The 17,076-nt window shown below is 39.1% G+C and overlaps 1 protein-coding gene across 9 annotated transcripts; it reads left to right on the forward strand.

Moving 5' to 3' along the window:
• Window positions 1-613: 613 nt before the first annotated feature.
• Window positions 614-16,595, forward strand: LOC131227864 (uncharacterized). 9 transcript variants are annotated; one of them, XR_009162544.1, is made up of 4 exons: window positions 739-870; window positions 1,345-1,487; window positions 14,820-14,941; window positions 16,013-16,595. XR_009162544.1 is itself a non-coding variant. In XM_058223693.1 (3 exons), exons 1-3 carry the CDS (start codon window positions 668-670, stop codon window positions 14,856-14,858), a joined length of 282 nt encoding a protein of 93 aa, XP_058079676.1. In that variant the 5' UTR covers window positions 614-667; the 3' UTR covers window positions 14,859-15,334. The 9 variants fall into 9 exon arrangements, 2 of the variants coding, with proteins under 2 accessions (XP_058079676.1, XP_058079675.1); XR_009162545.1 differs by lacking the exon at window positions 16,013-16,595 and adding an exon at window positions 15,354-16,004; XR_009162547.1 differs by lacking the exon at window positions 16,013-16,595 and having other exon boundaries at window positions 614-870; window positions 1,345-1,443; window positions 14,820-15,334.
• Window positions 16,596-17,076: the final 481 nt, after the last annotated feature.

Genomic DNA, 17,076 nt, shown 5'->3' on the forward strand with positions numbered 1-17,076 from the left:
GCTAGCTAGCCTGTGTTGGAATCTCTCACTAATAACACTGAAATTCGTCAGGCTGCCCACCTGACCCAGGTGGCCCAACCTTGTAGGGCCAGGGCTAACTTGGGCCGTCAAAGTTGGCTGGGTAGGGTCAAGCTTGAAAACTAGGCCTGATGTAGATTACGCATGGGCGAACGATACCCCAGCTGGGCCCATTTGCTCAGCCTCATCATCAAGTGGGCCATAGTTATACAGAAGAACTAGTTTAAAATGATTTATAATCGGTCTACATACGATGTAAATATGTAGTTTAAAGGTGCTCTTGTATTTTGGGTCATGTTTCAAAGATCAAGATCCTTTGGATTGTGGTACTCGTTGCAGCACAAATAAAAATGAAAAAAAAAAGTAGATTGAAGTTTTACAAAATGTTATTCCTCTTGCCCTTTTTTGGTGTAGGGCCTGCCCTAGCCTTGTTGAGCCAAGGTTCACGCGAGGCCTTTTTGGATCGATCAGGGATATGTCTGGGCCAGGGCATAGTGAACTAGGGTCAGGTTAGGGCTGATCCAAGCCGAACTGGCACTAGCGTGGCCAATGTCCATATCAGAACCCAGACCCGGCCCCGTTTGACTATATCGGGTTCAATTCCAGCGAACTAACGCTCCGCTCATCCAAATTCGAGATTAGGCCCGAAATGGGCCCAGCCCACTGTTACCCCTGGAAAACCTTAATTCACTCCTTCAGCAAAGAGCCATGGATTCTACTAAACACCAGTCCCAGGATGGAGATAAGAAGGAGAAGGCAAGGGCAAAAGCGTAATTTTCATCGAAGGCACCTGGTTCGATTCCCACTTCAATCTTTCCATTACAGACGGATTCAATGCTTGAACTGGCTATGGTAATTATAAAAGGAAAAAAAAGAAAATAAATTTTTAGTTCTATTTCATTCTCTCTTTCTCTTCCGTTTTGAGATTTTCAAACGAATTTCTTGATTTCAAAATGATAAGATAATTACACCCCATTTTTTTGATAGACACGCCATGCCTATCTACTTTTGGGAAGTGGAGCGGGTGGTGATCCCAAAACCACCCAAGTAGGGTAGTACCAAGGATCTACCATTCTAATACTAGGAAGTACAAGAATGGGTGTGGAAAATATATTTGAGATTTTCAATGCAGAATTCTAGATTTTTTTAATGTTAAATACACCTCATGTTTTTCATAGACACACTCTGTTTTCCTACTTTTGGTAATAGAGTAGTAGGTTGTAGAAGAGTGGGTCAATTTATCAAACATATAGGCTGTAGATATCAGCTCCATTTTTATTATTATTTATTAATCAATTTTCTTTTTCTTTTTTAATTGGGGGTCAGCGTCAGAATCAGAGGCCTCCAAGAGGGCAGATCAGTGGGACCAGCCGGTTACAGAATACATTGAGGCCGCTGAAGGATATCTCGGGTATCAACAGCCAGGTTCGGTGTACCGATTCACAGATGCTGGGAATGGTGACAAAAGAGTCAGCAATCCTTGCTCTTTTCTTTGTATCTGTTTCATTTCAATGAGATATGTCTTTGGATGGCAGAATGGATGTCTTGTTCAAAAACCCAAAAACTTTACTTGACTTGATTTCTAATAATTATAAAATTAAAAAAATATTAACATTGGTAGTAAATATGTAAAATACTTACATTTAGTATATAAGTAATATGAAATAGAGAAACAAACAGCTAGACACTGAATAGGATGCTGGTTGAGGGTGCTCCTTTTTGTGCTAGAGGTCAAGTGTCTGATTCACACAGCCCTTCCATGTATATTTTTTAATAAAACCTTTAACAAGGTAAGTGACTCAGTTTGAGTCACCGCCAGTTGCATTGAGTCATCTGAGTCAGTGGATTGACTTGATGAGTCTCTTTGAGTTGGAAACAAACCAATTCTAGAACTGAGATCTTGTTGACTCCGCTCGATATCTTGCAAATTCAGGTTGGCTCAGCTGGGTTTCAACTCAAGTTAGCTAGTGTTTGAACTATGCTTGAAAACATGGACGCTATTTATCAATTGGGTTTGTTTTATGGGAAAAATGATGATACTCTAGTATGAATGTGATGGTTCTTATACATGTATAACTCTACATCAAACTGTCAAAATTCTAAACCAAAAACTATACCGAACTGATGTCCTAAGTGGCTGGCTGGTGGACAGTTATGCATGGTTAAAATGAAAAAAGTCGTTAATTTGGCATGTGGGCCTTGATCAACATCAAATACATGCATGTTATTTGTCGTTTGTTAGGTGGGGCTGGAACTCGTGTGCAATGTTTGCACTTGTCATGGACATTTGAGAAGGAAGGAGTAAAGTTAGAATGGCGATGAAGATGCCAGGCTTCATCTGATAGGAAGCAAACTACAACTGGAATGCTGGATTTTCTTATGGATGCAAATTACGATCGAGTGTAAGGCCTTTCGCCCTTGATTGCTGTCCATCAGTTTTATTTAGTTTTTGAGTTCAATTTCCCTCTCTGTGCTTTACCCGATGCATGTGGTTTGTGGGTGATTGCATTTATCCATAGGGATTAGTCTTGCCTTAAAAAAGGGGGCGGGGACACCCTATCATCATCAAAAAATGTTTTCAGCTTTTGTGTGAACTTCTGTATTTTTATTCCTTTTCTGCTCTTTTGAAGTTTGCATATAGAGCTTTGCTAAGTCCACATGCATGCAGGAGGCAGCTGTACACGCCACACATGTGCTAGCATTAGAAATTGATATGAGATCCAATCCATCAAAGGCGTAACATTATGTGGATTGTCTCGCCCAATAATCGGGTTGGTCCACTTATCAGGTGGACCACCGTTAAGGAAACAAATGTCGTCATTGTATCATCATCATTATCTAATATCCCAACTACTTGGGGTTGGCTACATGAATCCTTTTCTGCGATTCTACTCTATCAAGGGCCATTACTTCACTTAGATCATAGGTCATCAAGTATTTTCTTATTACCTCCATGGCTCCAACCACATCTTTTTAGGCCTTCCCTTGCCCTTTTAGAGCCCTCAACTTGTACCAACTCCCTCCTAACCATCGGAGTTCTTGGTCCCTTAGTCTACTTTCTCTCATCTTACTACCTATTGGTGCTACTCCTTAATCCCCTTGAATGTTTCATTTTTAGTTCTATCCTTATCTTACCACTCATCCATCTCAACATCTATACTTAAACCTCAACATCTTAACGAAACAAATGTATAGCTAAAAACACTCGGCCGCAGATTTCTTTTTCTTTTCATTTTTTTTTTTTTGAAGCGATGATAATGAAATTTATTAAAAGAAAGGCCAAAGAATACAAAAGAAACAAGACAAAGAAAAGCAAAATGACAAAAAGAAACCTTTACAATTGATGTGGACATCAATGGTGCACCTTTTAGAGCGTACCAGAGGAGGAGGCGTCGTCGACAGAGTACCGGAGCGGAGGAGTTGATGTGGATAGACGTTGGGTCCATCAGACCCATTTTCTGACACGCTACGAGTGCAGGAGCAGCATGACCGCAGGCCCATGGGGCGGATTTCACACCCTGCTGCACTGGTGTTTTAGTTTTAGGTGTTTTTTGTATTTTTCATTATTTTTAGGGGCTTTAGTGCACTTTTATTTTTTCCCTGGCTTATATATATACTATGAGAAACCCTATTTTATCATAAAATGAATAAAAATTCATATGTTTTTTTTTTTTTTTTTTTTCATCTTTTATCAAAGATATTAGAGTTTCAAGATTGGCTCTTGGGTGCTCAGGATTCCACATCGGTTTTAGGTTTCCTTCTTTCTTGATTTTCAAGATGCAGGAAATGGTAAGAATTGGCCATTTTCTTTTCTTTGGTTCCCTAGAATCTGTACCTTCTTCATCTCGAACCTATCTCTTCTTCATTCCTTTCGTTCCTCTCTGGATATTTTCTTTTGGTTTGAACGGAAAAGAGGGATGACTAGTCGGGAGAATCAGATCCAAACTTGACTGGGACTGACTTATGATAGATCTGAGATATCCTCATATCTCTAGGTTCTCCCTTTTTTATTGTTTACGTGATTTTATGCTAAGGGGCATGATCCCGATGGAATGATTTTATCTCTATGTTGAGATTTTCTTAATCCTCTTGATTGAAAACAGTTAGTTGATTAATTAATTTATTTGAATCTCTTCATCCTGATTATACATGCATCTAGGGTTATGCCATCACATCTCCTTGCATCAACAACTCTAACCAACTAACAGGCAACTGATTAGCAGCCAAAATGTTAGCTGCATGCGTCCATTCTATTACGATTTGTTTTACACTATTGAGAACTTCCAACGACCAACCCGTGCATGTATTTGAACACAAAACAAGCATGATTTGGTGAACTAGGGCCCATTACATTGAAATACAATAAAAAAAGAATATGAAAATATAAAAAAAGAAAGTGAAGGTTTATCGTTCTTTCTGTTTTTTCCATAATGGTCCACTTCATTTTGATTTGTCAAATCCCATTCAAATTATTTGTTTTGATACCAAAATAGGTCTACATCTAGCATTAAATGAGTTTTTAACTTATTCCATGGTTTAAATGAAGAAGAAGAAGAAGAAGAATAGGAGGAGGATACACGAGTAAAATTTAAAAAAAAATAAAAAGCAAAATTAGGCTTTTATGGGCATATTGGTGTCGATACGCCTTGTAACAGCCAACAAGGGCTGATACAGGCTAATACGAGTTGGGGTTTTTTTTTTTTTTTTTTTTTTTTTTTTTTTTTTTTGTGTCGGTCCGATATGACCTCATTTCCCATATCGTCTCATGTCGATATGGATACGATACGGCCGTATCAGTTGATACGGTACCAATATTCATATCCATGACCCAATGTTTCTCTTTACAAGTTACCTTCCCTCTACCCCGATACTCTAGACCCACTTTCCTAATAGTGCCCTATCATTACCTCTGAATCTCACAAGCTTACACCCTCCTGAACCATTGGTTTACATGCTTCTTCCAATTTTAGCAAATGGAATTTATGATTATCTACTGAATCTTGTCAAAGGAAGTTCCGCCTGATCTTTTTTAGCTTAGCCACGATGGATTTTTGCCAGGCTGTGGTTTTCTTACCCTCCATCTGTTTCTAATATCATGGCCCACCTGCTAGATGGACTAGATTTATTATGAGGCGAGAACATCTACACAGTCAGACCCACCTAATGGCTTGGATATTACCTTTGTTGGCCCTACTGGCACTTGTGGCATCGTTTGCACAAGCTACTTGTAAATGCATGTGGGCAATTGATTTAAATTCTATAAATTATTATCCATCTACTATGAAGCTGTCTTTAATTTCTTAACTCACTAGGTGTCTTATATCCTCTATGTATGGCCCCTCCATCGAATAACTTTTGGTGTCTTATATCCTCTATGTATGGCCCCTCCATCAATTCTAGCAAAGCAGAATTTTGGGAAGAGCTGACCTCTCCTAGACAATCTTTCTTAGGCCCATGTTGTGTAGTCGGGGACTTCAACATCATTTGATACGTGGAGGAACACTCGTGCAGCAGAAAGGTCTCTTCAGCTATGAGAGCTTTCTCTGATTGGATAGAAAATCAGGAGTTAGTCAATCTTCCATTACTAGGAGCCAAATTCACATGGACTAACGGGCGAGCGAATCCGATTCTTTCCAGATTGGATAGATTTTTGGTCTCTCCTAAATGGCTGGAAACGTTCCCTTTCATCTCTCAGTCAGCGAGAACAACCTCTGATCACTGTTCGGTCTTACTTTGGGTTGACGACAACAATTGGGGTCCTAAACCATTTAAGTTCGACTCCTCCTGGCTCAAGATTGAAGGATTCATTCAGATGATTTCAAATTGGTGGACAACTTTTCAGGTGGAAGGATATGTAGGCCATAGACTCCTCTCCAAACTTAGACTCCTCAAAGAAAAGTTAAAGCAGTGGAAGTATACTCAGCATCACAAAAGGAATTCCGAATTGGACTCTATGTTTTCTGAATTGCAAAAGATTGACGCAGCCTCATAAAATGTTCCAATGTCTTCCGAGCTATTTTGCAGAAGAGTTCAGCTTATTCAATCGATTTCAGCAAGGGTATTGGAAAACGAAATTTCCTGGAAACAAAAATCAAGAGACAAATGGATAAGCAAGGGCGATAAAAACACAAGCTATTTCCATAGTATAGCTAGTATGCGTGCCAAATCCAATAAGATCAGTAGTATTTTAGTGAATGAGGAACGCATTGAAGACAGATCAAATTGCACAGCAGACTATCCAATATTTCAGATCCTTGCTTTCAGCTGAAGATTGGGACAGACCCCGGTTGAATTTCCTTCAAGTGGACAACATCACAGAAGAAGAATGCAGTTTACTTGAATCCCCCTTTACGGAGCAAGAAGTGAGGAAGGAAATTGACACGATGGATGGAGACAAGTCCCCTTGTCCTGATGTCTTTCTTATTTCCTTTTTCCATAGTTTTTGGGATATAATTCACTCTAATGTTTCCATGAAAGAGGCAGACTCTTTTCAGGTATCGGTGCCTCCTTTATAGCTCTCATCCCTGAAGTGGCAGGCGCGACTTCTTTTAAAGAATTCAGACCCATCAGTCTTATAGGAGGCCCATACAAAATATCAGCTAAAGTCTTAAGCTCTAGACTGAAGAATGTCATCGGGAAGATTATTTTAGCCAATCGAAATGCTTTTATTCCGAGTAGAGAGATAGTGGACAGGGCGCTCATAGCCAATGAAGTGCTCGACTCCAATCACAGATTGGGATTGAAAAGTATTTTTTGCAAGTTGGACATTGAGAAGGCCTACGACCATGTTGATTGGGGCTTTCTTCAATACATGTTAAAACGGATGGGTTTTGGCTCTAAGTGGAGAAAATGGATGGGTGAATGTAATGGTTTGGCTCACTTCTCCATCCTTCTTAACGGATCCCCAAAAGGCTTCTTCAAAAGTTCAAGAGGTCTGCGGCAAGGTGATCTCCTATCTTCGTTTCTTTTCGAAAATGTGGGGGTGACTCTATCTAGAATGCTCCTTAAAGGACAAGAAGAAGGCATTCTTCATGGTATTAAAATAGCAGGTCTATCTAGTATGATTTTCTACATTCAGTTCGCTGATGATACATTGATTTTCTTTGAAGCGTCCCATGACAAAATCGATAATATGCGTACAACGATGCGATGCTTTGAGGCAGTATCAGGGCCGACAGTGAACTTGGCTAAATCTAAGATGTTTGGAGTGAATCTGGAAGAAGACGAGATAAACAACTATGCGAATCTCCTTCATTGCTCAGCTTCATTCCCGTCTACTTTTGTTCGTCTTCCCCTATGCATTGGAGCGCCCCCCAAAGATGTTATGGGATAAGATCATTAACAAGTTCGAAAAAAACCTTAATAGGTGGAAATGCCACTACTTATCTTTAGGAGGTCGGCTTACTCTTAGGCGGCTCTCTCCAATCTTCCTGTGTACTTTGTCTCTGTTTAGATGCTCTCCTTCAGTATTAACTACAATCGATAATCTTAGGCGTGATTTCCTTTGGTTCAGCAAGGAGGATAAGAAGAAATTTCTTCTTCTAGATTGGAAAGAGGTGTGTAAGCATTTCAAAGAAGGTGGTGCAGGGGTAAAGGATCTTAAGACGATGAATCGAGCCCTCTTAGGAAAGTGGATTTGGAGATTAGGAACAGAAGGAGGTAGTCTCTGGAATATCATCATCAAAAGTAAGTATGGATCGTCTGAGGGTGGGTGGTGGACTAGAGATTCTTCACAATACAGGGCATCGCATCTTTGGAGAGGCATTCTTCGTATGAAAAAGGAAGTTATCAAAGGTATTGGTTTTGAGCTCGGAAAGGGTGACAATATTAGATTATGGGAAGACCAGTGGGAGGGAGACGAGCCATTAAAGTTCCGCTTCCCGAACATATATTTGCTTGCACACAACAAATCTCCCTTAGTTGCTGATTGCTACACAGTCACAGTTGACGAGATCGAATGGACCGTGAAATGTAGAAGAAATCTCCAAGATTGGGAGATTAGCGAATATGTGGACCTCCAATGCACATACAGAGCAATGCCTAACCAATCGACAACTGATAATCTAATTTGGAGACCAGAAAAATCTGGTAAATTTTCTGTTAAATCACTCTATTCCCAGCTTCAAAGTATATCCGTTATTAAAGAAGGCCAAGAGACTTACATTTTTGGAAATACTCGGCTCCTCTCAAGATTGAATGTTTTGGCTAGCTGGTTGGCAAGAAGAAGATTCTTATAGTGGACTACCTGAGAAAAAGGGGGATGCAGATAGTCAACATCTGCTTATGTTGCATGAAAAACGAAGAAACAATCGACTATCTGCTAGTTCACCATCCTTTCATTTCGAAAATCTGGTCTGTCTTTTTCTCGTCCTTCGGAATCAGTTGGTTTTTGGTGGACGCAGCGGATAATCTCCTATCAGCTTGGCATGGGGTCAGCCCATGGTGTGCCGTAAATGCCATTACGGGGCCGTAAAGGCCATTACGTAAAGATAACGGTGGCAACCGTTATACGTTACGGGGTCGTAACGGCTGTAACAACCGTTATGGAAAAAAATGACCCGTAATTTCCTTTAACCCTATAAAGGCCATAATAGCCCCTTAATGGTCTATTACATGACATATATAGGTTTTTCATACTTTTTAATCAACATTACGGGGCAGATACAGGTTTTTCGGGAGTTTTTTCAAAAAATAAAAAATAAAAAAGAGAGACCGTAACGGCCGTTACGGGGCCGTAACTGCCGTTATGCCCTGTGTCGTAAAGGTAACAATGGTGGCCGTTACGGCCACTGTTACCATTACGGAACACCTTGGGTCAACCTAGACAAAAAAAGGAAGCGGCTTTGGAGAATGGCAATTCTTGCAATTTGGTGGACTGTGTGGGTAGAGAGAAACGGGAGATGCTTTAGGAATACTTCCAATCCCGTGGATACGGTAGCTTCCAAGGCTAAAGGTTTTCTAATAGAATGGTCTATCAATGTATCCCTGTTAAAGGACTATGACTTTCGCTTTTTAAGAGCGTAGTAGAGTTTGCTCTCTCAGCAGACTCTCTTTGCTCTTTTGTTTCTTTTTTGTCTTTTTTGTCTCTGTTTTTTTCTATCTTAATACAATTTTCGTTATCTCTAAAAAAAAAAAAAATCTCAACTCACTAGCAAAATGGATGATCCCACTTATTGTTCTTAGGTCTTGTTGTAGAACAACGTTTTTGGTTTTTGATTAAGTAATTGTTGTGTTCATGTGGGTTTGAAATTCGTAGTGTATTATTTTGCTTAGAGGCATTCTACATGATAGCTATAGAGTTTACTTCTCGAGGACCAATTAGTGGCTCCCTAGACCTTTGCAAAATGTGGTTGACCCCAGTTTCCGCCATACATGGGCATGTTCTGGCAATCAGATCTAGTCAAGAGGGATCCCTGCCATGGATGATTGATGGAAAATCAAACTAATTGTATGATACTAACCATCCAACCAATGACTTGCAAATGGGCCATTAAAGCTAAAAATGATTGACAATTCATATTTAATAAACGATCCTCTATTGATTTTGATTGAATGTTAATGCTCATGCAATCGGAATCCCTTTTGTCGAAGTTTTTTAGCCAATCACTAAAATGTGAATCATGGTCAAAGTATTCAATTCTCAGAGGTTATTAAGCAGTTTTGGCTTTTATTTCAGTATACATTGTCTGACGTTTGAGGTTTTAACTTGGGACATCCGGGAAGTGTCATTCCTATTCCCAATGCTTTCTTTCCTGCTGGCAAATTCCTATGACTTGCATAGAATACATTGCGGTTGTCCATGTGAGCCAAGGATTGGTAACCCACATCGCGTATAACTGTGCATATCAACATTCAAGCACGTGCCCATATGAAGTACATGGGAGAGATCTAAGCTTTCTATCTAGTGGACTACATTGTTTAATTAGATCTTCTGGCCTAAAAATCCAGCTTCACTCCTGATGCCGGGGAGAGCGTGGAAAGGGAAGATGAGGAATATCATCATCTTCCTCAAGTGATAAGACCCTGAATCCGCAAGGTATTTTCTTAAATCCACAAGAAAAAAGAGATAAAAACTCAGGTTGTTTTTTTTAATTGAATAATGTCTGTTAATGTCTAAAATTTCAATTACACCATTAATAAATAAAAAGTAAATCAAAATTCGCAATTATCAAAAATAGCAAAATTCTAACCCTAATAAAAGTCCTAATTCTTGCAAAACACTTCTAAAGCCTAATTTTTAAAAATAAAAATTATAAATAAACTTTTTCTAGAAGAGTCCTAGAATAATTACAAATATATATATATATATATATATATATATATATATATATATATATATATATATATATATATATATATATTTAAAGGATGTAAATCTAAAATTCAAAAAAAAAAAAAAAAAAACTACAAAATTGGAATTACTAAAAAAATAAATTTTCCCCTTAAATCATGTTTTTGAGCCGGAAGCCTACGTTTTCTTGTGAAACAGACCGACACAACCCACTTTGAGGGTCGTTTGAACCCGGATGACCCGTTACGTTAAAGATTGATTGGTCGTGCATCCCGTAATGATACCCGGATCAAAAGTTTGGCCAATTTATGGTTTGCCTTCTTTTGGTCCAACCATGCCAGGATGTATCTGTGCTACGTCCACTATTCGAGTTTTCGATATCGCTACAAGTTTCGTTGACTGGAGATATAGATATGATATCGTTATCGCCGATAATATCACCGATAACTGGAAATGCGAAAAAAAATGGCGAATAATGGGGAAAATGATGGAATTTTTCAGTAAAACTTCAGGGCATGCCTAAATACACATATTTGCATATTTAGGAATAAAAAAATTACAAAAAAATGCATTAACTAATAAGTTTTCATTTAATGGGACCCAAAAAGCATACGCTGCCATAAGAAATCGCTCCAATTGTAATCAAAATGAGTTCATATAATACAAATGCAGCTAACATATAATAATTAGGACATGTAAAAGTTAACGAACTAAAAAAGTACACCTTTCTTGGGACATGGAATCTATATATTGGTATACTTGGTGATTGATGGCTTGGATGTGGCACTTGTTTGACATATTGACGCATCCATCCAATTTTCCAGATCATTTTATGTTATAAGCCCAAAAAATAGATAGATCCAAATCTCAAGTGGACCACATCACAAGACAGTGTTGATTGAATGCACACCATTAAAAACTTCTCAAGGGCCACAAATTTTGTATCAAACTAGTTTGTATAACCTAATCAACAGGTTGGATGTCAAATAAACATTACATTGAACCCTGGGAGGTTTTTAATGGTGGACATTCAATTGCTACTATTTCTTGTGGTGTGGTCCACCTGAGAGTTATATATGCCTGATGTTTTGGATCAAGATCTAAAATGATCTGAAAAAATAGATGGACAACGTGGATCAAATAAATACATCATGATTAGGCCCACATAGCACCAACCACTAGCCATCTTGACAGTGGCAACGTCACTAGCCAAATCAAGTGCTCCTGGTGGTGTAAGGACTTTGTGGTACCCACCGTATGGCATGTGTTTTATCATGCTGTGAATAACAAGGTGGCTACTGGAGAGTGTTCCGTGGGCCCACCTTGATATATGCGAGAAATCAACCCCATTAATCCATTTCAATATCATTTTAGTACATGGTCCAAAAAATGAGGTAGTTCCAAATCTCAAGTGGACCACACCAAAGGAAACAACAACAATTAAATCCCACCATTAAACTGGAAGCGGCTTCCATTCCCTTAAAACTGGAAGCGGATTGGCTGGTGTACCACACACCAGCTATATCCTGTAGATACGTGTCGTTCGAAGACAAGCACTGACGCTCCTCGAGCTCCGAGTTGTACGAACGGTTCCAAGGAGATCAAAGTTACATGGGCCCCATAGTGATGTATTTATTATATCTACATCGTTCATCTATTTTTAGAGATCATTTTAGAGCATCATCCAAAAAATGAATCATGTCCAAAGATCATCTGTACCACACCACAAATAGCAGTGGAGATAATGATTTTCATTGTAAAAAAATTTGTAGGGCCCACCATAACGTTTATTTTCCATCCAATTTGTTCATAAGGTCACAAAGACCTGAATGAAGAGGAAAAACAAATTTCATATTGATCCAAAACTTCTGTGACCCCAAAAAGGGTTTCAATGGTAGACGTTCAATCTCCCATTGCTTTTTGCAGTGTGGTCCACTTGATAGTTAGATCTGTCTTATTTTTCGTCTCAAGCCTTAAGAGGAGCTCGCCAAATTGATGGACGGTTTTGATATAACAAATACCTTATGATCAGATCCACAGAACTTGCTGACGTCAATACAGCAGCTATACAGCTGGTGTGAGAGGATGCGGATTAGATAGACACTGACAGGTTGAGTAGCGAGTCCACTACTGAAGTGACGTCACCAAGTTCTGTGGCCCACTATGATGTATGTGTTATATCCACACCGTCCATCCATTTTTAGATATCATTTTAGGGTATGAACCAAAGAATGAAGGAAATAAAAATCTGTAGTGGACCCCACCAAAGAAAACAGTGGGGAGAGTGATTCCCACCGTTGAAACTATCCTAAGGCCCATCATAATGTTTATTTGAAATCCAACCTGTTCAAAAGTTAAAAAAGACATTAAATAAGGGAAAACACAAATATCAGCTTGATCTATAACTTTTGTGGCCTTTAGAAGTTTTTAATGGCGGGCATCACTGTCCCATTGGGGTCCATTGGAGCTTTGGATTTAACTCGTTCTTTGGATATTGCCCTAAAATGATCTCTCCAAATGGATGGAAGGTGTGGATACAAAACATACATCATGGTGGGGCCCACGGAACTTGCCGACGTCACTTCAGTAGCTAGTCTCGCTACTCAACCTGTTAGAGCGGACGCGAGAGAGCTTTCGTTTTTACGAAATTCTCTCCTCTTCTCCGGAAAATCTGCAATCAATCTCATCTTTCGTAAAAAATCTTTCCAGAAATTTATCTTTATCCTTTTCAAATCCGAACCGAAATCTCCGTAAATCTCGGTGAAATAAAGTTCTCTTTCAAATCTCTTTCTTTGAAGAAAACAAAAGGGTTTTTTAAAAGGGTTTTCTTATCTCGGAAAATTCAGAGCTATGTTATCAACAACGATTGGCCCACTAAATCCAGTCGAAATCCACTTCCGCGGGTAGATCTGGAGAAAAAGAAGGTAAGAGAGCTTTTTTGTATATATATTTTTATATTTATTTCAATTTGTTTTCAATAATAAGGAGAACGATAGCTATTTTTTCGATAAAATTGAAAATATCGCCGATATTTCGTCGACATTTGGAAAAGAAACAAAAACTTGGGGTTTCGGTATCGCCGATTCAGTGACGCCGATAATATCGTTGATATTATCGATTTCTCGTTGACAATTCGAACACTGGCTACGTCCTACATTAGACCCCTCCACTTGGAAAAAACTCATCCTTGAGTTACTCAAGAGAATTGGCTCATGATACTCAAACAACTTCTGGCACTGATGTTTATCAGCCTTTTCCTTGTACTTTGCATTAGGCTCTTGAGCTGACATAGTACATGTACTTATGCTCTCCTTGACTTGACCCTTATGGATTAATTCCTCCGCTTGCGTATCATATTCTTTATGATAATGTGGGCAATTAGGCAGACTTACCCCTGGGACAAGATCAATGTGGTTTTGTATATCTCGCATGGGACGTAACTCCTTAGGAAGTTCATCGGGCACAATCGCCTTGAACTCCTGCAACATTGGTTTCAAATCATTTGGGATGTTCATGGGCTCAACATCTTTTTCTTTTTCAACTAATGCCCAATCATGCGTTTCGTAGTGATACCGAGATCAAAAGTTATGGCCAATTTACGGTTCACCTTCTTTTGGTCCAACCATGCCAAGAATGTATTTGTGCCATGTCCTACATCAACTCCTCAGGTGGGCCAGTGTACAAGAAAAAAAGTCCATTGAGCCAGAGGATTGGTAATCCACATTGCATAGAGCTGTGCATTTCAAGATCCAAGTACATGCCAATATGGAACCATGTGAGAGATCCGAGCTTTCTATCAGGTGGGCTAGGCTATACTGTTTTATACTGTTTCTATTTCTGGCCTAAAATTCTGAATTCACTCCTCAAGTGGGTCACGGTGTAAAAAGATGTACGGCTAGAAAAAAATGTTTTAGTTGTCCATTTTTTGTACATTCTGGCCCACCTAGGAGTGAAAACCTTTTTTTTTTTTTTAAATAGTTAAAATACCTTATCAGTGTAGCTCACCTCATGGAAAGCTTAGATCCCATTAACGGTTGCCGTACTGGCACATGATGGACCGCACTCTGCATGCATATGAGTTTTAGCAAATCCCCATACAGGCCTCTCCTCATCTTTTCTTGGGAGCAACATTATTTGAATTATTTTCCAGTTAATAGACATGAAGAGTTTGACTGGCATGGAGTAGTTGGAATTTCCAGCATTTCTTGGGCATTCATCCTAAGGGAAGGGGTTTCTGCATCAGTTACCTTCATCAGAATTCATGGTTTCAACCCATCATGTCTTTTGGGGGTTGTGTGTGCGTGTTAAACAAAAAAAAAAAAAAAAAAACCCATCATGTCTTTTTGGACCGGTGTTCTAAAATTAATGGAAATCATAATTGATGGAATGTCACTGCCTTGTTCTGTGGAAAGATTGTTCTTTGATTATTTATTTGCTTTTCCATGAATTTATGTTTGTAGAGACTGCATTTCTGTTATGTACAATGCCATGACATGTTGATGTTATGTAGGAAGAAGTCGTTAGCAAGACCCAATCATTTGACAGATGAAAGCTGAAGCTGAAAAATGCTTAGCACAAAGTGACAAGTTCAAAGATGAGAAGGCAGAATTTGATTTTTCCATCTATGCAAAGGTGTGATTTGTGTCCTGCATTATCCAAAGATTATGCTTTGATTTCACTGATTCTTCTGTTTGAGCTCAGGAGTGTTTTTTTCTCTTCAATAATGATGATCCTAAACCGACTAAAACAACAACGATGATGACAAAACTAATAATGTTTAGAAAAAAAGGAAAAGATTGTGTGCTCACAGTGTTGCACCATGAGCTGGCACACACATCCCCCATCATCAACAAAGGCAGCAAGATTTCTTAGGGCCCTTTCGAATGCACTTCCTTGAAAGGGTGTTTTTTGAAATAGGAGGTTTCAAGCCTGCTTTTTCGATCATTTAAAAGAAAAAATAAAATAAAATCAGATTTAGTTTTGCTGAATCGGCATTTTAGTGCCTATTTTGTCTCTCTCCTGAAGGGTGTATTTGTATATGCAGAATCTGTGCGGAAATGGAAATTATGTTCTACTGAAAAGACATCTAGGCTGTTTGGATGCATGGATTCCACAAAGTAATTATTACACATTCATGGTTATGATTTTCTGGCATAAGAAACTACGGTGTTGTTGTCTAATAAATATTAAGTTTCCACTTACTATTCAAACCGGACCCCCAAGTATGGAATTCATTTTTCAACAGTTTTGCATGGGAAAAATCTGTTTTTCTTTCCCCATATTTTTCCCTTGGATTCATCATATATCCAAACACGCCCTAGGGAGATTGACACCTCAAACTTCTCTCTCTCAAAGTCAAACGCAGAAGGCCTCTAAGGCTTGTCGGACCTAGGCACTAGTAAAGTATGCACATGGTTCTTCGAAGTCAAGTAAATTGAGATATTAATCCTTGGTGTAGCTATTGCTACCTCTGTTTTATTATTTGATGAATTCCTTACAGACTTGCTAGCCCCACTCCCACCCCTTCCACATGCATGTCTAATGGCATGTATACAGAAGATACAAGCCGTGTATCAGGTGGGGCCCATCATTTAGATGGCCTCATCCAAAAATTGGGGCTGTCAGTGAAAATGATGGGCAGTTTAAAAGGAACTTGGAGTGTCCTTTTTAGCTGTCCACTTTTTCTGTTCGTATGTGGTGCAGCATCTGCTTGTCATTCATAAGCGGCGCTAGCAGTACAAGGAACAAGCTGACAAGCATTGATGGCAAAAGGTGTTCGAGGTGGGTGACCATGTTATGGTCCATCTATGCAATGAGAGATTTCCGACCGGGACTTACAACAAGTTGAAGAACAAAAAGATTCGACTGGCACCGATACTCCGAACGATCAATGACAACGCTTACATTGTTGATCTTTTGGATGACATGGAGATCTCGCGTACTTTCAACATTACGGACCTGACCGAGTATCGTGAACCGAAGCTGGACGAGAACTCGTGGTCATGTTCTTTTGAAGTGGAGGGGACTGATGTAGAGCGGGTCACGGACACTTTCATGGCAAATATGGACCAGAGAAGGCCCGATTGGAGGCGGAAGTAATCAGGACTGTCATAACCTTAAAACAATCGTATCTCTCAAACTGGACTGAGTTTTTTGACATATCATTTATGATTTTGAGGTAGGAGAAGCTACTTTAGCCAACCAACCTGCTTACACCGGGTTGCCCTCACAGGACTTGCGAGATTCAATCAGATTGACGGTCAAAGGTCCATTTAATTTTTGTTTTTACTATAATAGTATAAGTTTTAGTTCGATCATAACTTTTGATCCTTTGAGTTTTAGGAGTCGTGCACAACATGAAAAGGGCTTAGAAAAATTAGGAGAATAACGTGGTTAGTCCAAATTGGACACTTACTATTTATGGCGAAAACTATGAAATCTAGTAGGAATCATGACCGTTTATAAATAATAAGTTTACTATTTATAGTAGTCATGTTTTTAGGGAGTTTGAGTCTAAAACTCCATCCTAGGTTTGTGCTCATTATTTAAAGGATATTGTATTTTATTTATTTATCATCAATCAATTTATTAGAAATTATTTCTATTTTTATCCCTCATAAATTCGAGGAAGCTCTGTGAGGAGTCCGAAGAGCTTCGTGGATTCAGAGTAGTTCAGAGAGCTCCATGGATACGGAGTAGTTACCCCTGAGGAAGACGGTGATCAACCTCATCACGTCCTTCCCTGCATCAGGAGTCCACCATACTCG

The sequence above is a fragment of the Magnolia sinica genome, chromosome 15 (assembly GCF_029962835.1).
Source record: "Magnolia sinica isolate HGM2019 chromosome 15, MsV1, whole genome shotgun sequence".
Lineage (NCBI taxonomy): Eukaryota > Viridiplantae > Streptophyta > Magnoliopsida > Magnoliales > Magnoliaceae > Magnolia > Magnolia sinica.